Source organism: Pipra filicauda, unplaced genomic scaffold (genome assembly GCF_003945595.2).
Source record: "Pipra filicauda isolate LSUMZ 115617 unplaced genomic scaffold, ASM394559v2 scaffold85_size2586006_pilon, whole genome shotgun sequence".
NCBI lineage: Eukaryota > Metazoa > Chordata > Aves > Passeriformes > Pipridae > Pipra > Pipra filicauda.
Genome location: NW_024105042.1, coordinates 2,554,387 through 2,578,618, shown reverse-complemented (window position 1 = coordinate 2,578,618; position 24,232 = coordinate 2,554,387). Strand labels below are relative to the sequence as shown.

Sequence of the window (24,232 nt, the reverse complement as noted above, 5' to 3'; positions counted from 1 at the left end):
CTGGGAATGGGCTGTGTCATGTGCCTGATGCAATTTCATATGGTCCAGGGAAGGGGCTCAAGCTTTTTCTTGCACGTGGTGAGCTGCTGGTTCTGCACATGAACAAGCAGCAGAGTGATACCTCCACGAAGCACCCAGCACAGAGCTTCATGGAGGTCTTGCTTTTGCTCTTTCACTGCAAGCAAGGAATTTAAAAGGAGGAAAGGGTCAAAAAACCCCAAACATCTAGCCTTTGGAAGGTCATCTCCAGAGCCACTTTGGGGTAGTTGCTCTTCACCTGTCGCATTCAGCCCCAGATATTATGTTTGCAGAATGCAATGTAACTAGAGGGGGTTGAGGAGAGCAGCCACGGCAGACTGGGTTGGGAGAGTCTGATTTGCCTGTGGATCTGAGCTGTGTGTCAAAGATACAGGGAAATACCCCAGTGAGCAGTATTTTGAAGGATAGAGTATGGGACGGGATTGACCAGGTAAGTGGCTCTTGCAGATTATCTGTAGTTTGACTAAGTTGAGAACTGTCTTCTCTAGAAACAGAGCCCCATAATTCAGAATACTGGTCACTTCTCCCAAGGAAAATGATCTCATTCTGCTGGGGGTCAGCTGTACCTGTTCCTTGCCTTTTTCTCTTAGAGCTGTGACTCCAGCTGGTCACCCTTCATGACAGTTAGTGGCCCAAGCGGTAGCAGAAGCTGGTGGTAGGAGAGGAAAACTGTGCAGGCTTTTGTATTCTGTTGAATCGCAGAAATGAGATCTAGAAGACTTCTGTGGTACCATTTGTGCTCTGGCTAGCTGAATTGGAAGAGCTCTTTGCTCCGAATGACTCTTTCCCGGTTGTGTTTCATTGCAGTGGTCAGCTGTTGACCTGTTTAGGGACCGACTTCCACCGTGGAGCTGGAGTCCTTGATGTCTTCTACGAAACACCCTCCCTTCTCCTTTCTTGTGGGTATGACACCTACATCCGCTACTGGGACATAAGGACCAGCACCAGGTGAGCCAGCCTGCTGCCACCTGAGGCCCTCGTGAGGCTCCTGGACTTCCCTTGTGCAGTGTCTGGGAACTCGACTGTTGCCAAATTAGCTCTTTCGGGCAAATTGGGTGGAGGAGTAGAGACTCAGTCCCACTCTGGTTTGTGTTGCCTTTGCAGGAAGTGCGTCCAGGAGTGGGAAGAGCCCCATGACAGTGCCCTGTACTGCATAGGGAGTGATAAGAACCATATGATTGCCAGTGGCTCTTCTTACTACGGCGTGGTGCGCCTCTGGGACAAGCGACAGACTCAGTGCCTGCAGGTGAGTGTTGGCTGGAGGCTGGGCAGCAGCAGAGCTGTTCTCTGGCAGCCCAATGCCCATATGTCTTTGCAAAAAGAGAGAGGGGCTGCTGGGCCGTCCTTGGGGTGAGCCCACTGTGGGGAACCTAACCTATATATGCAGGGAAAACCTGCTTCTCTCAGGCATCTGAGCCTCGGATCTGTAACACCTGCTAGGGTCTTTAGGCTGACCTCTTCTCTGAAAGGTTGATTCTCCTGTTTTCTTGCAGAGCTTTCACCTGTCTTCACCCACCAGCAGCCCAGTATACTGCCTCCGTTTCAGTACCACCCACCTATATGCTGCCCTGGCATCAGCACTGCACGTCCTGGACTTCACGGCCCCCTGAGGGGCACCACAGCTGCTTCTGGTCACCCCAACGCAGCAGAGCTGACACTTGGCTCAGGGAATTGCAGGGCAGGAGAGGTGAGAATGGCCCACAAGGCTTCTGAAGGGACTTTTTTGCCTGCCAGAAAGCTACAATGAAGACTGCACAAAAGGGTCAAACTTTCTCAACCTCACCTGCCTGTTAGTGGAAATAAATGGCCAACTGTCCTCTACCCTTTTTATTTTGTGCAAGTTAGGGTTTGTTTTACTAACTGTGTTACTTTTTTTCTTTTTTTTGCCCTCTTACTTTTCCTGTGGATACAGTCTTTGGAGGGCAAGTTGAGCCAGAATGCCCTATCAGCTGTGTACGCTGGTCAGGCTGAGATCAGCCAAGCTCTGAGCCATTTGAAGCAAGTCTAGGCTATGTGTGGGGTGGACTGATTTGGTGGAAGGGAAAGGTCCCTGGACTGGGGCCCACCTTTCTCGTGCACTTTCTCTCCTGACAGCTGCTTGTGTTGTCCTTCACAGCCAAGAGTAACAACTGAGCTAAAAGGCAGAGCCAGCCCTGCTTTCAGTGTGTGCCTCCCCAAGCTGGCTGTAAGGTCAGGCTGTGCACTCGGCAGGGCTGAAATGGTCATGTTTTGCTAAATAAAACTGAAGGGAAACAAAAGAGATGTATATTTTGTTTCAAGTTCCAAAGGGGCTGCAACATTACCTGCTGACTGCAGGGGCCTGGCTGTGTAGGGGAGGTTGGGTTAAGGTGGGTTAGAAGCTGTCTGATAGAGCTCTCTCCCTGGCTAGACCCTGTGACACTGCTACATTGAAGGTATTCTTGGGATTTTGGATTACCTGTCACTTTTCAAACAAGAATTCAAAAAGTAGGATCTGTGACTCATTTGCTGCCTGCATAATGAAGCAGCAAAACAGACTAGTGCAAACACCTGGATGTGATTTACGGGGATCCTGTAAACACATTCAAGTGGGCTCTGCTCCTTTTTGTGTCATCCTTCTGAACCCAACTTGGGTCTCTGAACAACCATAGCTTTCAGTGTGCTCTGTGCTGTCTGCATGGGTGTGAATGAATGTGCTGTGGGTGAATACAGTGGTGTCTGGGATCTGGCCCTCCTTGGGGAAGGAGGTGCATGAACCCTACTTGGCTCTGAGTTTGGGTGTCCTGGCTAGGTAAAGGAGAGGTTTGTATCACAAACTGGGAGCATTTCTATGGTGAGGCACTCAGCATGGTGCTTTGTTAGAACTCAATAGGTTGATTTCCACTGTCAAGAGGCTGATCTTCCCTTGTGATGCACAAGAATTGGAGGAGGATGTTTGCTGGAGCCCTGTGCTCTAAGGAGTTTTTGTGGTTTGAAAGCAACCCCACTCAGGGGAGCTATGCTAGGAGCCCATGAGCAGCTCACTTGAAGGTAGGGTTTGTTTGGATAGGAACTGTTCAAGTATGGACTGGGATGGAACAACATTCAGAAATCTAAGCACAGGGGTGGCTGTTGGAGGGGAGTTGGAAAGGAGCAGCATTGTTTGGCTTGTTCCTGTGCAGTGAGGTTTGCAATGGCCACGTTTGTGCCTTCACAGAAGGGTGGGCTACTGCTGCTCCTGAGCTGGTCAGTGGCCCGGCCACTGCTTCCCCCTCTGCCATGCAAATGAAGGCAGCTGCCTTTCGGTTCCTGCACAGCCATGTCACTTTGTGCACGGTGAGGGAGCAGCTGTTTCATGGGCTGTGCCCACTCAGGTCTAAGCACTGGTGCTGTTTGCAGAGATACCAGGGTCACCAGAGCATCCTTCTCACTGCACGGAGGACCTGCACAACCGCACAGGAGGGAATTGCTTCCAAGCATATCCCAGGCAGGTAAAGGGTGTGAGGAGGGTATTCTTGTTTTCCAAACATTACTGCCTTTGATGGTGATGGTGGCAGACAGAGGGAATTCCCAAGGGGAACTAGCCAGGTGTCATGTTGCTCATGGAGGATGGGGACAGGGCTGCTGGCTGTGGATGTGGTGTGCTTCCTTTGTGTGCTGCAGCTTTCCACAACTCATAGAAGGATCATCCCCATCCCTAGAAGTGTTCAAAGCCAAGTTGGATGAGGCTTTGAGCAACCTCAACTAGTGGAAGGTGTCCCTGCCCATGGCAGCAGGGTTGGGACGAGATGATCTTTAAGGTCTCTTCCAACCCAAACCATTCTATGGTTCTATAAAATGTCTGCATAAATCAGCAGACCAGGCAGCAGACAGATCAACTGCCCTGCCATCTCCCCGGGCCTACAAAGATTCCTCCAAATGGCGCAATTAACCACAGAACTAATTTTTATTAGATAAGGCAAAATAAATACCGTGAAGCTGTGCCAGAGAGCTGCCCCTCACCTCAACCTCTGAGCAGCCGCTGCCTACTGGGTCTTACAGTCTCCATCCCCACTGTTAGCTGCCTTTATCTTCTTCAGCTCCTTCTGCAGCTGTTCTTCTGCGGCCAGGATCTCCTTCGGCTTCTGGTACTGTAGGACAGAGAGACATTCCCTAAGCACTCCTGGTCAGTCTCTTCTCCAAGCAGACCAACTGGGGCTGGGTGCTACCAGCCCAGCAGGGCCCTCCTGCCAAGGGAGGCCCTGCTGATATCAGCTGCCTCTGAAGCCCATTTGGAGAGGTGGTGCCATCAAGCTAAGGACATTTTCCAAGATCTAGAGCATCTTTTACAGTGCAAATAGAACTTTCCAATTGGCCCCCACCAACCCCTCTGGAATATCCTGGCAAGCAAATCCTTGCTGTGCTCACTAACTGTATGTTCACGAGTGTTATTTATATATATATATATATAAATTTTTTTTTTTTTTTTTAATGCAGAGAGAAGTAAGAGTTACAGTTCCTCTGTTCACCCCTCAGAGGCCCCTCGCCCAGCTGCAGTTTAGTAGTGGATGCAGGTGCTTTTTGGCCCGTAGCAAACAGAAGCTCAGGAGCACTCAAGGTGCTCCCCTTGGCCCATCTCCTCTGCACGTGCACCCCAGCTCTGCTGCGAGGTTTCCTGCAGAGGGCATGCCCTCTGGGTAGCTGACTTCTGCATTGAAGAAGACAAGCACCTGCTGCTCAAAAGCATGTCTGCTCCTTGCAATAAGGAGCGTGTCTCTTGCTACCACCATGTGTGTGGGAGTATTCCCTCTCTGACACAAAGCAGCAGGTGATTTTTTTTTTTTTTTTTTTTTTTTAAGATTGAGAGACCTCTAAGTGCATCAGGTCCTTGGACTCTTATGTTTAGAGCCAAGAGAAACTTATTGTCACTGAGAGTAGAGGCTTGCTCAGGCCTGACAGAGAGGATATGTGGAAAATAGGGCATGACAGACACTCTTCCACCTGCAAGTCACCTTTAGAAGTAGGCAGGGCCCCTCCTGCAGTCTGGGCTCTCCTGGCTAGTGTCAGCATGCCCAGTGTAATCTGAAACTCTCACTGACTGTGTGACAGAGAAGGGGGCTCATCAGTGACCCTCAGCAGATCTTCCTGCTCTGCCTCATTTCCCCACGTGTAAGAATTTTAACTTCTTTGTGGGCATAAAGAGAACGGCAAAGTGCTGTTCTGTGTTGCTAAAACCTCACCGTGATGATCAGGGTGTTGTTGGCATGGGCGAAGCTCAGGGCAGCTGCGTCCAAGGGGAGGTGGTATCGGTCCAGATCAGGAATAGAGAACTTTTTATAGTACCTACAAATGAGAGAGGAGACAGAATTAAGGAAGGTGGGGTTTCTATTTCTCTGCTAGCAGTGCTGAGACACAGACTGCTGTTTTACAAGGTGTAGATGAGCTCCATAGATCTCTCAGGGTTGGCAGGAGGCCCCTGTACCATGTTGTTTGCCTGCCGGTGCCCCCAGGCTGGCAGGAGCACTAGAAACAAACCTCCAAACTGGAAATCAGAGCTGGCAAAGTCCTGAAGTGTTTTGGTGTGTGAGAGCAGGCTTGGTCCCTCCAGCTTGCCCTTAAGTACTAACAGACATGGTTAGGCATAGACTACTCAGCCCTACCAAGAGGTGTCCCTTATCTTTGTCCCTGCTCGTGGCCTCTCATTCCCTCTAGCAGATCCATTTAGCTTTTGTCAAAACAGCTGTCAAAGCTCTTGTGCCATATGACTTACTTTTCTGAGTGATGCACCATTTTGTGTTGCAATCCTTCCTAAACCCATCTTTTTGACTTCTTGCTGTGCTTTCTAGATAAACTTCTTGCTTTGGTGGCACGGTGGTGCTCAGGCATAGCCCTGGGAGCAGATCTCCAGGTGTAGCTGCCCACAGTCACTCAAGCCTCTGCCCTGCAGTGTCTCCATGCAGCCCACATGGTGGCTGTGATGCTCACCTGCACTTACAGCTCTCCTAGTTGTTCTTTTCCTGGTTTCTATCCCAGTCTTCCAATAACCTCTCACATCCAAGCAGAGGACGGGGAGGTTTTTGCCAGCTCCCTGTCCAGCCTGTGTCTCTCCGCCAACCAAACCTTGGGCTTTGCTCAGTATGAAAGAAAGGTGATATGTCTCAGAACTGGAGAGGTTAAAAGCTCTCTAGGCAGCAAAGAGATTTCCTAAGACTTTGGGGCCAGATCGCTGTAGACTTGTGTCTGTGTTTGCCTGAGATCTTTCTTGCTTGCCATGGCTCGCCCTGCATCTACTGCTTCTCTACCACTAGCTGGTGGTCCTGTGCTCACCCAGAGGCATGGTTGGATTCTTAATCTCTTCCAACACTCTTGTGGGCAGTCCTCTCCAAGGAATTGGCCTGTGGCCGGTACAGAGGTGCCTGGAGCAGAATGGGAAGAGGTAGTGGCTGCTGTCATGCCATGAGAGGTGGTCCTCCATTCAGCTGGCTGTGTGTGAGGCTTGGCCTCTTTAGCTACCTCTGCCCAAATTGCAGTTTATTTTCCAAGTCACGGTGAAAACAGCTACAAAGAGCAAATGGCTCTCCCGGTGCAGTGGGAGGAATGTACACGGCTTGTTACCGCAGGGCTCAAACCGTTCTGTGTTGTCACTGCTGTCGGTATTTGGAAAAGGTGGCAGACATGGATAATAAGGGAGATGTCAAAGGTTAAACAGCAGAGATTAGATGAACACAAAGACATGTTAAGGAAGTGTTAACTTCTTACCGATTAGACAAAAAAAAAGCAGTACACAGAAAAAACCCACTGTTTCAAAGGGCCTTGGAAGTCATCAATGAAACAGCAGCATTCTGCTGCCCCAGGACTAAGGAGAAGGGGAGAAGAATGGCTTTGGCTGGCCTCAAACTAAAATCTGTGACAAGATCAAAGGAAACCAGATCTGCCTTGCCACCCCCTCCTCCTCCTAACGTTACCACTGCCTCTCGCTACAATAATTGAATCAGGTTTGGCGTTTGGGGAGGTGGCTTTCTGGGTTTGTTTTTAGAGTTTAGTTTAATGGATTTATTTTACAGCAAGAGGTTTTAAGCAAATCCCACTTGAGCAGCCCTTGCCGTGGCCAGAGGGAATGGGAGTGACTGGTGGAAGTGAAGAGCTCCTGTCTGGGCTGGGGAGGTAGTTGATGGGTGGTTATCCCTACCGATGCAGGCTGATTCTCTGCCCTCGCCTCTCACCCCATGGCCAAGGGCAGTATTACACTCTGAGCATGAGTCCTGGCCTGAGATCCAAAGTACGTATGTGAAATCACCTCTATTATTTTCCTACTGGAAACCCACTTTTTGTCAGCCTGTAGGGAAAACTGCTACTGGTATGCTGAGAATTTAGAGCTGAGGTATTCAGTAGTGACTTGGCAGCCCATCCTGTTACTTGTGCCTCTGGCTGGCAGTCAGCACAGCTCTGCTGCTCAGAAGCAGCGTGGCTGACTTCCAAGTGCTGGAGAGGCTCCGAGGCTTCCTTTCTCTCCCGTAGTGATGTGCGTTCTCTCTGTGGACTCCATGCCTTTGTTGCTATCTTGGAATTAGTTGCTGAGTGTTGCCTTGCCCTGGCTGAGACCCAGGAGAAATGATCTAAGATATCCTGGAGCCTGTACTAAGTGTTCCAGTGCTGGAGTCTGTCCCTGCTCTCTACTGACAGCAACGTCATTCTTGTCCCCAATGAGGTGACTTTCAGCTTTAATTCCAAAAGTCCTTAACAGTCATATGCAGACCATGGGTTGCTGTTAAGTCCCTCGACTCTTTCTGACACTAGTCTATGAGATTGTAACTCTCTGCTGCCTGTAGGGGAAGTCAGCTGATTTCCTGACAGCGGTACAAAAAAAGTCTGAAGTCAAGTAGGGCGTGGGTGAAGCCTCAGTGCTACATTATAACCCTACAGCACCTAAGCAGGCGAGGAAGTTCCCACATACACACTACTATCAGTAGGACTGGGGGTAGATAAGCCTCGTTGTGATGGTATGTGGTTGGATTTAGGATCACATACTCCGTTCCTGTTCTAGCTCCATGTGTATCCACATGTGGCTGATGGAATCTCATTCATCTTTTGCTACAAAGCCCTCCCTACTAAAGTGCCACTCTTCTGTGAATTCTTCTGCGTGCATTTAGGCCAACATCTTTCTGCATTACAGCTGGAACTGCTTGCTGTTTTCATGGGGTAGGCTCTCCCTTCCCAGCCTCCTGCTTTTGAGCCTCCAGGTGTGCTGACGTGAAGTGCTCGAGCAGCCGCTCACCGGGAGACTCGCGTTGTGCCGCGACGTGAAGCAGCCGAGGAGCCGCAGTTCTGTGCCGACAGCACCACCTACAGCCACTTCCAACATCCTCCCTTGTGCACCCGCGGCTCGCTCTCTGCCCTCCTTCCCAATACTACCGCTCATCCTGGCTTATCTGAGCATCTACATGGTTTGGGGCACAGTGCATGTGTCATTCCATGAGAGATACCATGTACTGACACACTAAAAGATGATGCTTAAAAGCATTTTCCTTTTCTTTTCCCTCCAATCTCAAATCTCTTTTGGTAGAACACCATAGTGCTTCCTTTCCAGATTCAGTCTGTCTTTTTTTCTTGCTACTTACAGATCGTGTCATTGGCATTGTGGCTACAGGACAGGTTTACGCAGGGAGATCTGTCTGTCTGAGTGCCCCCGACTTTGCTGGATCTGCTGCATTCTGAGATGCAGTGACTAGATTAAAGTGTCATGTCAGAGGGAGATGATGGAATGCTCTACCTTCCAAAGGTCTGCAAGGCTCTTACTTTATTTTTCTAAGGCAGCAACATCTGACAGGGAAAGGACAGAGCAAACACCACACTACTGGAACCAAGAGACGAATTTGCAAGTGCAGAGCTTGAGGAGCTCTACTGTAAATGTGTCTGGTGCAGTTGGGAGTGGAAATTGGGCAGCAGGAGACATCACTGCGAGGTGGGGCCCTTCAGCCCTTGCACACAAGGGACAGAAGGCAAGAGGGGATAACTCCCCTGTACAATCACTAGTTTGCTCTCTGTGCCAGCCCACCCCGAGGGACTGCCAGTACTGGCAGTTCTGTCCTTACTGACTTCTTGTTGGTGGTCCGGATGACACAGCAGCGCTGCTCCTCCTCCACGGAGACGCTGTAGACCTCCTTGGGGTAGGGCAGGTTACGGATCCGCCACTGGAAGCTGCTCAGGGTATCCTTCCTCATGAAGACAGGCTACAGCAAACACGTACCTTTAGCAAGGCCCCTCCAGCTGCCTTCTCTCCTCCCTGCCCCTTTCTTCCTGTACTACCTTGTGAGACTCCACGTGGGAGTAGCTCTTCTTTCACACTGGAATATTAGAGAGTAACTCAAGAAGCTGCCTGAGCACCACTTTCCTAGAACTAGTGCTTTGCCTTTACCCAGGGCACTGCCTGCTCTGCTTGCAGGAGGCTGAAACTTCAGCAAGGGAGTCTTGCTGAGGGTTACAGTGAAACTGGGCCTCTTCCTCACAGGCAACCAAATACTGTGCTCTGCCTGTTCTAGGGACCTGCTGGATTCAGTCCTGGCTCTGCCCCAGTTTACCGTGCAGATCTGTGCTTGTGTTTTAGGTCTGTAGAAAAGATGGTGAGAGACAAAAATGTCTTCCCTCTAAGCCAGAGGGGTGTGAAGATGAAACAGGCTGTACTCTGCTATGCACTGCCTGTGTTGGCCTTTCATTTCTGTCGCCTCTGTTTTCCATCCCTTGACTTGTCCCGGCACTGGCTCCCCTGTCAGCCTGCTTTTTCAGAAGCCAGGACAGTAGTTGCCCAACACAGCAATACAGTTTCTTTACTTAGGGAAATGACAAATCTCTTGAAGACCCCCAAAAAACCTAGGCTGTACCTTCTTTCTACCCAGCCCTGCAGCTTTGGGATGATGCGTAGCTGAGTGCTGGGCACGTTAAGGCTGTCTCTTGGGCTGTGAGTGATCTACCAACTACTGCTGTAAGCACAAGACTAGGTAATTTTAGACACAGTGGTGCCTGCAGATCCTTACATACATTTGAGCTGCTCTCCGTTATGAGCTCTGACTCCAGTGCTCCCAGGAGTGGCGAGGTCGGCTCTCCCACTTCTACCTGCCACTTGCCAGAGCCCCCGAGAGTGTTCTTCTCTCGCCATTTTCTACCTGTGGAAGAGACAAGAAGGGTTTTCATTATCCTGCTCTATAACAACTCCAGCAAATGACTGCCAAAGCTGCCCGGCAGCTGAGATGAGATGAACATGTGTATCTTAATTCCAGTAATTTCCACTCTGGTGTGAGTGGATCTGCTAACCAGCTTATTCCTAAAGTTGGAAATTCTGTACTGAATGCCTCTCTTTTTTGCTACTGGGTGCTGAAACCATGGCAGGGTTGCAACAGGTGCCATGCTGCAGCTGATGTGGTTTTGGACAAGAGCCATAATTGACACCGTGCTTTTTTGTGGTTGCAGAAGCCACCAAAAAGCATATTTCAGCCCTGTATGTGGTACAGACTCAGTGCCAGGAAACCACAATGGCAATACCATTTAATCCATCCAAGTTTGTTGTGAGAAATGAGGTGTTTGGGGAAGATCCTGGGCTAAAGCAAGATTGGCTGTGCCATGGAAGTCAGAGAGCCCTGGCTGCAAGCGGAACTGTACTTATGTGCCTATAAAATCCCGCTACAGCCATGCCTATCTCCCAAGATATGTACAGGCAATTTTTTCCTGACCAGGCAGTCTCTCTCCATACCCCAGCTCTGAGCGTGCAGACCCACGGCCCTGCGGTTCTGTCCCGACCCACGGGACAGCTGAGAGCAACACTTACTCATCAACTGGCCGGTCTTGATGTCGTACTCTTCAGCCATCTCCTTCCCATCCTCAAACAGGTAGTGGATCTTTCGCTTCCCTAGAGGCAAAGCAGGTGGTGAGAGCAAACAGGGATACACCTACCCCTGGGTGTGACGCTCTGTCCCGCTGTCTGGGGCACTATCCCATTGTCCGGGACCCCATCCCACTGCCAGGAGATACAGAGGGGCACTGCCAAGTGTCCCTGCATTGACGGCCTTGTGTCCTTCCCTGGGGCCCTGCCCGGGCTGCGGGGCTGTGCCCGGCAGCGCTCCCCTCTTCGCCCGCTCGCCGTAGAGTCACCCCAAACCCCACGGCGGGGGCCGGCGGGGGCTGTCCCGTCCCTCGCCCCGCCGTTACCGTCCTGCACCAGCGCGGTCTTGCGGGCCGCCCGCAGCCGCTCCAGCCAGCCCGGCACCGCCATGGCGGCCGCGGCGTCACCGCGGCAACGCCGAAACTTCCGCCCGCCGCCGGAAGCGCTTCCCGGCCGGGCCGAGGTGAGCGGAGCCCTGCCCGGGCACAGCCCCGACCCGACCCGGGCACAGCCCCGACCCGGCCCGGGCACAGCTCCCCTCCTGCGGTGCGTCCCGTCGGGAGGGTACTGTCGGATTGCCGCCCCATACGCCCCCGCCTTCCCTCGTCCCCCCGCGGCCCGGCTACAGGTTTGGGGGGTCGTTCTTGCTGCCCCCGGCGTTGCGGGTGTTGCCAGCCCCGGGTCGGTGTCCTTGACCTTCGCGGCCTGAGGAGGCTGGGCAAGGCAAGCTTGGCACCCAGCGCGCGGGCTGTGGCTATGGCGAGTTAAAATCCGGCCTGGAGAAACACACTGCCCAGTTCTTGAAATGGACTTGGGCACCCGCAGGCTTGGCAGGGCTTCGGCGTGGGTTTTTCCCCCTTTGTCTAACATAAAGGATTACTGTTTCCAGAGGGTTCGTTTTGGTCAAAACGACCAGAAAACAGAAACATTTCAGCGAAGGTGAGTTTTAGGAATGCAAGCAGGGTTTCTGTTCCCCCGTAGCTGAACTCTTACTCGCAAGAGCAAGGACTTGAGTTGAGCTCTGGGTTGATCTTCAGAGGATTGTGTTTAATGCTCAGATGAGAAGACACAGCCAGGTGGGATCATTTTCAGCTCTCCAGGCGTAATAGGATAGGTTTGTGCTGGCCTGCGTGTGAGAAACCTCTTAAGTGAAACACAGAGTGCTCCACAGAGAGGAAACCAAGTTGGTGTTGACTTGATGGAAGGGGCTGTTGGGATATACAGTGATTCAGGGGCTCGTTCGGGCTACAGAAAACTGAGCTTCCTGCTATCCTGGTAGTTAAAGCTCTGAAGTTTACTTTTGCAGGGTTTGTGATGGTAAAACTACAACTGTACCCATATTAAACTTGGCTAGTTAATCTTTACTAATTTGCTGTTTTCAGCTGAAGCTGAGTTGGGAGTTTTCTTCTTATGGCTCTGTGAAACACCTGGTGTCAATCAACTGTTTTATTTCTTTTTGTTAGTGACTGGATTTCAGCCCTGGTAGGAGAGGTGTTTCCCTCTTGGGAATGTGCTTAAGTATCTAGGAAATGCAGTTGCTTCTTTTGGCTGGGCAGGAAGGAGCTCCAAAATGTTAAAGTAGTTGAATGCTTTCTGTTATAAGATCTCAACCTTAGGGATTTTTAAGGCATTTGAGCAGGGCCGACTTAAGTGACTTTGATTTTTGTGACCTTGTTGGCTGCAATTCTTGTTTCTGGGTGCCTCCCTCAAGGTGAGTGTTTTTGGAAGGCAACAACAAAAAAAGAACTTCAGACCAACAAAGTCAGAAAAATGAGTGAATCTCTAAGTTGTTGTGATTGGGTAACACTGTTCTAAGCAACCTTGCTCTTTCTTATTTGTCTTCAGCAATTGCTGCTAACCTTCTCACCAGGCCTATGGAGCCACGAGGGATTGTAAAAGCCTTTCCCAAGAGGAAGAAGGTGAGGGATGACTCAGGGAAAAGTGTCCCTCCAAAGATCCCAAAAGATGAAGGAACAGAGGTACCTGAGGGTAAGTCCTGTGTCCCTATGATGTGGAATATAATACTCCTACCCAGCTTGTTAACTGGAAGTGCTGTTCCCCAGAGTCATTTTCCAGCCCTTAGTGTGTTTTCTGTAGAGATCATGGTCAGCTTGCTTTGGTGTGTCCAGCTGGAGCCCCCCAAAGACTGCCTGCCAGTGCCATCAAATCCTGTGTGAGATGTAGCCCTATTGGCTGGGGGCACATTATCTTGTCGCTGAGCCCCTGCCCCTGTGCTTCCCTCAGCAGAGTGGCTGAAACCCGTCACTGCCTATGTGCTGCAAGCTGGCCTTGGCCAGGCCAGGGCAGAGATCTTCCACAAGCAGATTGTCCACAATGGGGGTGTCGTACAGAGCCAGCTCTCCCTGGAGGTGACACACGTCATTGTGGCTGAAGACATGGACTGTGACCGGGCCTTTCGGCTCCTGAAACTAACCAAGCTGCCCCCGGGGCTGCAGCTGGTGAAGGCATCCTGGCTAAGTGCTTGCATCAGAGACCAGAAGCTGCTGAGTACTACTGGCTATGGTGTCTTCATCCCTCACAGGTATGCAAATGCCACGCTATCATTCCTCCCTACAGTTCTTCTACCCTAAACTGAACTAAATTTTGACCTCTGCTCAAAATCTTGGACTGTAGCTCCTTGCAGCTCTTGTGGGTGTGACTCAAAGTTCTGTGGGGTAGCAGAACATGGAATAGAGCCCAGAAGTGCTAACAGGAGTCCTGTTGCTTCCTACACGTGCTAAAGGCATCTCTTCCTAATCCATCAGTGATAAAAAGATTTCTTTTTAAAATGCTGAGGATTAAATGATGTTTCTTACTTATTGCAGATGAAAGGTAGAGAGAGAATTGACAACTACACACAAGAGGAAATAAGGAACGGAGCAACAGGCACAGGTTATGATCAAAATGTTTTGGTAAAGTTTTGTAGAGAGAGTCCAAGGGTGAGGTAGATAGGAGTGGAAGTTTCAGATCAGTAAAGTAGACTGTAACTGGGGAGTTGAGCTAAAACCAGAGTATTTAATCTGTGATCTGAGAGAGTACAATTCATATGGGCTGTTTGCTCCATCCCAAAACATGCAGAAGGATTTCTCAGTCAAAATTCTGGGGACTGAGAAGTCCTCCTTCTCCTGTACTGAGGCATCTGATCCATGGTAGGTACCTGGAGGAGGCAAAACTCCAGAAAGAACAGCAGCAGATCAGTGAAGAAATCCAGCCCCTGGCAGAGGAGGGAACAGTGAAACGAGATACTGAATCACAGGTGGTGGATTCCTCACAGCGGGGCCTGAGCACCCTTGGACAGCAGCAACTGGCTGAGGTAAGGCTTTCCTGCGCAGGCTCATCTCCTTCTGAGCAGATCCTGCATGCTGCTTTTGCTGGCTAAGAGCATCCCTGCAGGGATACAATGTGAGATTTTCTCAGCAAAGGGAAGGCATTTGGATGTTTCAGTGAGTTGATGCTGGCAGACTTGGGCTGTGGACGTAGTTTCTGCTTCTCTTTGTCCTTTTTATGTATTAAGAACAGAAACACCACCTCTTAAATTGCTGTTATCATCAGAATATTTCCAACTGAAGCAGTCATGGTGCTCTGATCAGGTCAAGGCTCACTTTGGTGATCATATTTCCTCTGCATCCTTTTGAGGAATATTCCCTTTCAGGAAGCTGTCTCTGATATTTCATCCCACGTTCCTGCCTGAGCCATACTGACCCATTCTCCGCTCCTTGGCAAACATCCTGTTCAGGCACATGTGCAGTGGATTGAGTTGCTACCAGAATGATTATGGTGGTGTCCTTAAAATATCTGCATTGGGTTATTAGTGGCCTCTGCTGTGCTGCAGACAAACCATGTGCATCCCAGTCTCACCCACTAGCTCTAGCAAGTCAGGTGCTCTAGGATCCTGGAACATCTTAGAAGCTAATGGGATTAGTTGTTTTTGCATGTGTGGTTGTAAAAGGTCCATCAGCTTTGTTAGCCAAGTGTAGAGAGTCAGGGCTGTAAGTGCTGTTTCACCTGTGTGACACTGATGGCCAAGAGGATGGCAATTGCATCCAGCTCCAGCTGCAGAGTTCTTTGCACTGTGGTTGGATAACATGCTCCTTAAATGCTTTTGAGGGGCTTGCTAATCTATCTGAGCACTCTGAGGCTTTTCTGCCATTAGACAGAACAGCATCTTAAGGCAGTTGTGTTTCAAGGCAAATAAAACTGCTTTGGTCTGTCAAATCCTCAGTCTGACCCAGTTTTCAGGGTTATAAAACAAGATTACAAAGGGGAAACATCCCGCCTCTTCTTCCTAAATACAATTCCTGCAAGATATAGCGCTGAAGTGTCTCCAGACCTCCTGCCTCCTTAGGCAGCAGAACCAGAGGTTGTAAGATCTGGCTCTGACTTAGTTAGGCTGATGCTCTGCAAAAACTCATAACTGGACTTATTGTGCTGCATGTAATTGCTAGACTGATCCCAAACAGCCCTATGTCTGCACAACACAGAACCTCTTGGACCTTCATGGACTCCTGTGTTTATACATCAGGAGAGAGGGGGACCCCTGTGAGCAAAGCAGTCTACAAAGCCTCTGTGCAGCTTCCCTCTTCTATCCCTTTTGTTCATTACCTGAAGTCAAGGCTCATTGTTTCTTAAGTCTACACAGAGGCATCCTAATGCTGAGGGTATCAGCAAATGCATACATTGGTTCTTTCTTCTGTCACTGAGGAATGTGAAGTCCTTTGTGTCATTCCTTCCTCCCCCTTTTCTCTTGCAGATAGCCATGGGGAAAATGCAGGGGGTTTAATTTGCTACTCTGTTAAGATTTTGTGTCTGTAAACTGAAAACAGAGTTCAGTGCCTGTCTCCTGTCATCTGCATCATGGGGTGGAAAGTGCAGGGTCTAAATGTGAGAGATGTGCTTATGCAGCCACCAGACCAGCAAAAGGTTTCCCGGTGGGAGTAGAGAGTCAGGATCTCTGTCAGCCAGGGATTTGGCATTACCACACCTTGCTGCTGGCAGCAGTTGCTCACTTAGTCAATGTCATATCTCAGTTAGGTGTCAGGGGCTTGGCTGTAGGAGGTGTGTGTGTGCTTGGATCACAGGGGGACAGCAGTCTAGTCTCCTGTGCTATGTGAGATGTGCATGTGTAGCTTGAGATGTGAAGAGCTGTGGTGTGTGTATAACCAGCCACTTCTAATGGTGGCAGTTGGAGCACTGCGTGCCCGGGAGGTTGGTTATTGCTCTGACTTCCTAGTCTCAGAAGTAGCCTGTGCCAAGGGGACATATGTGAGGCATGCACTTATTCTCACATGGCTGCTTTTCTATCTCTCCCTAAAGAAATACTCTGATGATGAAGACAGTGAAGGAGAAGATGCTAGTGTCACCCAGGGAGATCTGGAAGCCTTGATTTCTGGCCGGTACCCTGTGAAATCATCAGAGGAGACCAGTGACAGCTCTTCCACAGTGGCCCAGCCTCCCAGCAAGTGGGTTTGTGCCCAGTCTTCCAACAGCAAGAAGGAGAATCACAACCAATGTATCACAGAGAAGCTGGAAGTGCTGGCAAAGGCTTACTCTGTTCAGGGGGACAAGTGGAGAGCTCTGGGCTACACCAAAGCCATCAATGCACTCAAGAGCTACCACAAACCGGTCACCTCCTACCAGGTAAAACACCTTCCCAGGGTGGTGGAGCAGGGAGATAGACCTTGGATGGAAGTTGTATAGCAAGTGCAAGTTTGGATTCATTGATCACCTGCAGTGTTTTCAGAACAGCAGAAAAGTGGAATCTGAGCCTTTTAGGGCTGGATCTGAGCACTCATGATAAATGCCTTCCTTGGGCACAATGCAGGGACATTCTCACCTTCGTCTTCATCAGCAGCAACTGGCCATCATTTGAGATAATATATAAAACTAACTGGATCTGAGCCTTATGCACTGTGACAGTCCACCTGTTCAGTATGTTAGTTTTTCTGTCCTATTCTTCATGCTTCTCCTTTTTCCCTTGAATTGATGAGCCTCTGTAAGCCTGGGCTAGAGAGAAGACTTAGGCAGAACTAATCCTGCCACTTACCAATTACTGATGAAATGACTAACCAGGCTATGGGTGGGTGGCAGCTCCCCAGCTTGTGTGTGATCTTTGGTTTTCCAGTGGCAGCTCTAGTTTCTTTCTAGGAAGCCTGTAAAATCCCTGGGATTGGGAAGCGGATGGCAGAGAAGATCCTGGAGATCTTGGAGAGTGGGCACCTGCGCAAGCTGGATCACATCAGTGAGAGTGTGCCTGTGCTGGAGTTGTTTTCCAACATCTGGGGAGCAGGGGTCAAGACAGCTCAGATGTGGTACCAGCAGGTAAGTTCAGTGCCTTACATGAGGGGCTCTCAGACTATGGTCTGAAGACTGCTGCTGAAGCAGAATTACTTTAACAAATATTTTTTAATTGCCACTATCCACAGATGAGATTTGAATTTTCTTCTTTCGGGAGAAACTACAAGGCTGGGTCCCCTTGTGTGTGTGTTTGAGGAGAATGGAATACACCCAGCTAAGACTTGAATTTGGGTGGGAGTAAAGGACAAGGATGTGGGGGAGAGGAGTGGAGGACATGCTGCCTTTTCTGTAGTGTCACTTCTTGGAGCTCATCTCACACTGTTTATGGCTCCTGATCTAGTTGCTGGACTGTTGGCCTGGCTGGCTCCTGTAGCTATCACCAGTCATCCGCCTTGTCTGGAAGTTGTAAAAATGAGGTTGAAGTAATTGTGCCAACAGGAACAACCCAGTCCACCGGGTGGGTTCCTTCTTTAAAAACAGTTTGTTTCCCGAGCACAGAGCTAATGAAGCCTTGCTTTCTGTAGTGTTCGATTTGTGACTGGGTTCTTTGCTGTCTTAAAAATATGGTTGTGTTCATGCTGTAGGATTTCCTTCACTGGGGTGTTATGGGTTGTTCCTTTACCGGCATTGCTTGTTTTCCTTCAGGCTGTAGGAATACCTTGCCTTAAGAGCAGTAGCCTTCTGTCAGGTTTAGTTAAGATTCAGAGTCATTGTGGGGTGGAGATTAGAGATGTCTGTAGTAGTGGGATTGCCTGAATCCCTTATTTTAGGAGCCAGGCCCTAATCGTTCTCTACATGGGATCTCAGAAGCTGTGACTGGCCTGGACTTGAGATAGCTTAAATACAGTCTCTCCAAATCTTGGTGGAATGTGTTTGAAGAGCAAAGTCTTGGTAGATGTTTGAATATCATCACATGGTCTGCACTAGGGTTTCCGGACACTGGATGATATCCGCACCAAGGCGACCCTCACCAGCCAACAAGCTGTGGGACTGAAGCACTACACGGATTTCCTGGAGCGCATGCCTCGGGAGGAAGCTGCACAAATAGAGCAGACCGTGAGTAGCTTAGCCCCAGGCCCTCAGAGTGGAGTAGCTGCTGTGAAAGGTACACTGTGAAAATGTGCCTCACTGTTATAGCTGAGCTCTTTAGCTTCTCCTCTGAGTGGGGTCAGTGCTTGGGGGATCCTTTATGGGCATGGGCACACAAGGCACCTACTTTACCCCATCAGAAAGTTCAGTATGAGTGCCTGGCAAGGAGGAGGATACTTCACAGGTGTCAGTTCTACACACTGCTTTGAAAAAGGCTGCATGTGGCATGGTGGGATGAGCAGGTTCTCAACTCCTCTTTCCTGCCTCTTCTCATGTCTGAGATGTCTGCTTTCAGCTGAGGTTTCCCTGGTGCTGCTTCTCCGAAGGAATCTGTGAGCACCCTGTGATCTGATTGTCAGGGGGAGGATAGAGGGTGGATATCCTTGCTGGAAGCAAAGGGGGAATCCAGGTTGCAAATGGGTGCTGCTTGCTCTACGATGCTGTGGCACTCCAGGATTATGGGCTGCTAAGTCAGTGTACCCTAATGTGAGCAGGGAGCCTGGGGGACACACTGTCATTGCTACCCCTGTGCTCTCGGATCACCATGGAAGCAGCAGCCAGCGTGACCCTGTCACTCGGCCACAGGTCCTGGCCACGAAGAATAAACCCCTGCCAGGCTCCTGCTGGGGTGTCAGTCCCATGTGCCGGATTAGCCATTTTGGTGGTGAGTGGTCCCTTTCCCAGGCAGGCTGGACTGAGGAGCTGGCTCTTGGGGGTGGGTCTATTGTTATCTTGATGGGATTACTGTGCTCCCCTCCATACACTCACACACACCTCTGATCCAGGCCCAGGAGAGAGAATGAGGGATTAGTCACTGTCTGTGCTGCCTGTCACAGTGAGATCTGAGGAGCTTTTAGGCTCTTGGGTGGGGCTGGGAATTTTCTAGAAATCTTCATTTAAAGCTAGAAGGGGGGCAAGGACACCAGAGGAGGGCTTACTCCGCATGAGAAAGGCTTGTGGCTTCTTGGAGCACCTTTGGGGCAAAGGTTAATGGGTTTATCTCTTGCTAATGAAGGATGATCCCCAAGAGTGACAAGGGGCTGTGGGCATGGACACTGCCTTGCTGAACCCCAGCCACTGTGATGGCCTCATCACTGGGAATTGCTGAACCCCTCATTATTTGCTGCCAGCAGGGTGATTGGCACAATCAGACCAAGAATACTTTAGTCCTGTCCAGGGACTTGGGAGCCTTTCTTAGGCTTTTAATGAATGAAGCCATCAGAATTAGCACTGTCTGCGGAAAACAGGAGCTGGGGCCCAGCCTGGAGACTGGACTGCATTAGGGAAGGTTTTGATTATATGTGTCTGATTGCTGGCAGCAGCATGTTGGCATCCGTTTGGTCTAAAATGCTGGGACAGTGGTGCTTTTTCTGGGTCAGGAAGCCCAGCTCTCCTGCAGAGGCAGAGCTCTTTGCAGGAGTGAACTCCAAGGGTTAATCCAGATTTTCTGCTGTTGGGTCCTACTTGAGAGACTCCATAAGAGCATCTGTGCTTCTGAAACAGGACCTGTGACTGTCTCCTGTTGAACTGATTTCTCTTTGTGGGCAGAACTGGCGAGCTTTGTACTCCTGGCCTGCAAGGCAGCTGAAAAACCTCTTCTCTCCTGCTGTCTTAGAAATGGAAGGCTCTGAAAGCTTGTGCTGTACTTTGCCCCTTCAGCAGGGCTGCATCTTCCTGCTTGTCCTAACCTAGCTCCAGCCCAGTGCCCCCAAGGGCTGATCATTGTAGGATGTGGTGGTGCAGGACTGGATGAAGGCCACCCCGGCTCTCCTGTTTCCTGACAGCAGGCCAGGCTTCTTGTGGGGGCAGCCTGCCAAGTGTCTGCTCTATATGGAGACCCTGGAGATGCAGGACAGGCCTCAAAGCAAGGACAAGATCCTTTGCTGTCTTGATGGAAAGAGCATAAAGAGACTGGTCTCTGACTCCTCATCCCTCTTTCTCTTCTTGGAGGTCAGACAAGCTGCCCTGGCCCTGAAGCCAGGGCTTGTGTGTGTCGCCTGTGGCTCCTACCGTCGGGGGAAGCCCACCTGTGGAGATGTGGATGTGCTGGTCACTCACCCAGATGGGCAGTCTCACCGTGGGGTATTCAACAAGCTCCTCGACAGCCTCCACAGGAGTGGTAAGAGGGCTGGGAGTGGGCACATTGTGGTTGGGCCTGTTCTTAGCATGGCCAAGCTGAGGAGGCAATGAGGTGAATGACATTCATTGAAGGACAGGTGATTGCTTTTTCTGGGGACAGGACATCTTGTTAGTCCTTAAAAGTACTGCCCCTGGTCCTGGCCCCACTGCAGTGTTAAAGAGGAAGTGTTGCTGCAGCTCAGCATGGCTTCTCCTGTCTGGATGAGGCTGTTGGGGCTGACTGTGGATTATCCTTTGGGTCCCACAGCATGTTATGAGACAGCTGCTCTCTGGACAGTGGGGAGTGGGGCATAGAGGTGTCAGTCTCTACCATTCAGCTCCTCTTTGCCTGTTCTCTCTCCCCAGGCTTCCTGACAGATGACCTGGTGAGTCAGGAGGACAATGGTGAGCAGAAGAAGTACCTGGGGGTGTGCCGGCTCCCTGGGCCAGCCCAGCGGCACCGCCGGCTCGACATCATCGTGGTGCCGTACAGCGAGTTCGCCTGCGCCCTGCTGTACTTCACCGGCTCCGCTCACTTCAACCGCTCCATGCGGGCCCTGGCCAAGACCAAAGGCATGAGCCTGTCAGAGCACGCCCTCAGCTCTGCTGTGGTGCGAGGCCGTGGAGGGGTCAAGGTGTCAGCTGGTCACACTCTGCCCACTCCCACCGAGAGAGATGTCTTTGTTCAGCTGGGGCTGCCGTACCGGGAGCCCTCGGAACGGGACTGGTGATGCCCGGTTGTGACCCAGCACCCTGGGCCTGCTGCTGTGCTGCTGTTTCAAAGGGTGCTGGTTTCCCCAGCGCTGCTTCGCGGTGGTTACAGACTGAGGAACATGTTCCAGCAAACTGGGACTCCTTTCAAGTGAGAGACCCTGCTGCTGACAGGGCTGTGTGACTTCACCCAGCAGAGGCTGTGGGCTGGAACCACACTGGAAGCACATCAAGGCAGCCTCTGGCTACCAAAAGGGCTCCCTGCCTGTCAGCTACCCTGGTCCTGCTTTTCCCAGCTTCAGAAGGCTGGACTGCAGAGCCTTGTGATCCAGCCCCTGGTAGTGCTTGGGAATAGAAGAAGTGATATGCATCTTGTGTGTCTGAGCACAGACACCAAAATTTCTGTCCTGAGCTATGAATGAAGGCAGCAGAGGTCTAGCTTGGCTGTGGAATAGGCCTTCCCACTTCTCACTACTGCTGGCAGCTGCTACTGAAGGAATCATGAAGAGTTCCCCTATGCTGCTGTTTTGTCGTTCTGTCTGAGCTGACATGTGTCCTCTGGTGGGTCTCACTGCACAGGGCCAGACTGCTCTACCACCAGCAGCAGACTGCCACTGAGGTGCTGTGCCTGCTTGCTCTCAGCTTGTCATGTGCTGGGGATCCTCCAGATCCACAGAGAGCCCTGGTCTGGCCCTCTCCCTTCATCTCAGTGCAGGAGAGGAGCAGACCTCACAGCTTGGGGGACTGTGCTCAGGAAGGATGTGAATGTAATGGCACTGAATGTAACCCAGCAGGGCTGTGTCTGTGTGTAGTAGGCATGGAGGCAGAGAGAAACACAAGGAGATAGTTAAGTTCTAATTTGGGCAAATTAGAACTTAATTAGCTTTCCCCTCTTTTGTGTAGAAGCCATGGAGTCATCTGGTCTTTGATCAGGGAAAGTGTTTGTGTGTGTGTGTGTGTGTGTGTGTGTGTGTGTTTGTGTATGCATGTGCATGTGGCTGGCCCCGCCAGTTCCATGGGAGTGAATTTTATTTCTCAGGAAACCTCGTTTTATATTCTGGAGATGAATTTCCCAGAGATGTTCAGTGCTGTGTCTCCATTATGGGTATTGCAGTGGTTCCTCCTGGCAGAGGTGCTGCTCTGCGGTATTGGCTGCCAGAGGTGCCATGGTGGGCATTTCTGTGCCAGGACCCGGGGGCTCCCACTCCCTTGTCTTGTGGGAGACCCAGCCACCCCCACTCTGCACTTTGCCTCGTCTTTGTCACACGCAGTGACAAGCTGTGTATTCGCTGCTGAGGCAGGCACAAGGACACTAAACCTGATGGTTTGCACAGTTCCTCTGCACTGTCAGCCGTGGCTGCTGAGCACCAGCAGCGGGGCTGGGGCTTTGCTGGGGGAGCCCCGAGCCCAGGAGTGGCATTTGTCAGCTCAGCCTTTCTGCTGGACACCTGAGGGAAATGAATGTCTTTTGGCAAGTCTTGGTGCATTTAAATTTGAAGTGTAATAAATCCCTTCTCTCTTTTCCCTTGCCATCTGTCTTACTGCTCTCTGCACTACACTGCAACTGTTGGGTCCTTCCCCCTGGGGCTGACCAGGAGCTCCTCCTGTGCTGGCCCATTTCCTTGGTTTCAGTGGAGGCAGGGAGAAGGCAGTGGAGACCTTTAGGCCATTGGGTCAGCACTTCTGGCTCTCCAAGCAGGGAGTTGCTGTCCACCATCCTTCCATGGCAGAGCAGGACCTGGCTCTGTCCTGGCATTCAGCTGGCCACGTCACTGAGCTCTGAGCCTTGGGCTGAGCTCTTCCTTCAGATGTGGAATCAGGAAGGGATTGCTGTCAGCTTTTCCGTATTCATCAAACAGTAGGGCATGTGGGAGTTGGCTGCTGCTCTGTCCTGTGCCTGGAACACAGCTCAGTCTCCTGAGCATGGAAGTGCTTTAGTTGTCCAAGGGGAGTGTGAGCAACCTGGATGCCAAGGGAGCACATGGAAATGAGCAGCAGTAACAATTGGCTCAAAAGACAGATGGAGAAGCTGGAGAGGGACAGGGCCTGCTGAAGCAGAGCCAGTGAGGACTGGGCTGGATTATGCAGGAGCAAAGGAGAGTCAGCCTCAGACCAGGGGCCTGTGAGGTCCAGAGGGAGCACTTTCTCCTCAGGAGGGCTGTGTGGCCCAGGGACCACCCCAGAGGGGAAAGGGTCCTCATCCTTAGGATCAGCCAAGTTAGGCTGGGCAGGACCACAGCTGGCCTTGTCCAGGGCTGGGAGTACTCCTGCCCCACAGGGAGGTTGAATGGAGGCTCCCTTTCCCACCAGTGCTGCTGGGAGCATCCTGGAGGCTGTCTTATGACTGACAGGCCAAGGGCCTGTTACTGCCTGGTGTGGGGCAGGGAGCAGAGTACAGGGCTGCTCACCTTTGTCCCTTGATGAGCACAGGTTTGCCTTCAGCTCTGGATGCCAGGGTGAGCTGTTCTGGAGGCCTGGGGCTGCCTCTCTCAGTGGGGCCACATCCTGAGGACATTAGTAGTGGCATGGAAGATGTGGCACTGCTGGCCCCCAACTCCTTCCCCTTGGTCACCCCCCTTTTGCAGGGCCACAGTTCACACCAAGCTGCCAAAGGGGTACTGCAGCAGGGCGCCAAAGACCCTACTGTTCATCCTGCTTTTACTTGTGGGGAGGCCAGACACAGGGATGTGCAGGGCCAGGGCTTCTCAGGAGGAGGACTTTGTGCCCAACCCCTTGGCAAAGGGCAGTGAAGGCGGCCCAAACACATGCATGTCATGTAGATGCTGCCGGGGCAGAAATCCTGCCAGCCCCCTGCTCTGCGAGGAAATGAGCCTGATGTCTGTCTGTCCCCTCCCACCCCACAAATCCCTGCCCTGGAGCTTCGGAGGGTGCAGAGGGCCCTCCTGTGGCTAGCTGCAGCCAGCTGGGCCAAGGATGGATAGGTACTGAGTGTAGCGGTGGGGAATGAAAGGGATAGGAGGTGAAGGAGTGCAATCAGGAGCTTTTCCAGAGCGGCTGTGGGTGACATTTCTGGATGCTGAACGCTCCTGCTTCTCCCTCATCCTGGTGCAGGCCCAGGGAAGAAATGTGAGAGGCTGAACTGTGCTGCCCACTGTGAGCCAGCCCTGCCCTGGGCAGAGGGGGCAGAGCTGCCCTACACATGCTCCTCCT

At 51.3% G+C, this 24,232-nt stretch overlaps 3 protein-coding genes across 6 annotated transcripts; 2 read left to right on the top strand and 1 right to left on the bottom strand.

The window, feature by feature from the left end:
• Positions 1-846: 846 nt before the first annotated feature.
• Positions 847-2,297, top strand: LOC113997070 (F-box/WD repeat-containing protein 4-like; the record flags this gene model as incomplete). The annotated part of the gene is made up of 3 exons (XM_027738600.2): positions 847-987; positions 1,144-1,285; positions 1,533-2,297. Coding segments are annotated over 3 exons (400 nt in total), but the record flags the coding sequence as incomplete, so codon positions are not given.
• A 1,627-nt stretch (positions 2,298-3,924) lies between these two features.
• Positions 3,925-11,281, bottom strand: DPCD (deleted in primary ciliary dyskinesia homolog (mouse)). Of its 2 annotated transcripts, XM_027738682.2 has the most exons (6): positions 11,176-11,281; positions 10,796-10,876; positions 10,012-10,136; positions 9,073-9,206; positions 5,217-5,319; positions 3,925-4,127 (listed from the first exon to the last, which is right to left on the bottom strand). In XM_027738682.2, exons 1-6 carry the CDS (start codon positions 11,237-11,239, stop codon positions 4,023-4,025), a joined length of 612 nt encoding a protein of 203 aa, XP_027594483.1. In that variant the 5' UTR covers positions 11,240-11,281; the 3' UTR covers positions 3,925-4,022. The 2 variants fall into 2 exon arrangements, with proteins under 2 accessions (XP_027594483.1, XP_039246619.1); XM_039390685.1 differs by lacking the exons at positions 10,796-10,876; positions 11,176-11,281 and adding an exon at positions 10,921-11,152.
• POLL (DNA polymerase lambda) lies at positions 11,278-22,591 on the top strand. 3 transcript variants are annotated; one of them, XM_027738680.2, is made up of 9 exons: positions 11,278-11,312; positions 12,695-12,838; positions 13,094-13,391; positions 14,003-14,162; positions 16,163-16,486; positions 16,994-17,167; positions 18,071-18,199; positions 20,183-20,351; positions 20,717-22,591. In XM_027738680.2, the coding sequence occupies exons 2-9, from the start codon at positions 12,724-12,726 to the stop codon at positions 21,079-21,081; spliced, it is 1,734 nt and encodes a 577-aa protein (XP_027594481.2). In that variant the 5' UTR covers positions 11,278-11,312; positions 12,695-12,723; the 3' UTR covers positions 21,082-22,591. The 3 variants fall into 3 exon arrangements, with proteins under 3 accessions (XP_027594481.2, XP_027594480.2, XP_027594478.2); XM_027738679.2 differs by lacking the exon at positions 11,278-11,312 and adding an exon at positions 11,335-11,788 and having other exon boundaries at positions 13,097-13,391; XM_027738677.2 differs by lacking the exon at positions 11,278-11,312 and adding an exon at positions 11,335-11,788.
• Positions 22,592-24,232: the final 1,641 nt, after the last annotated feature.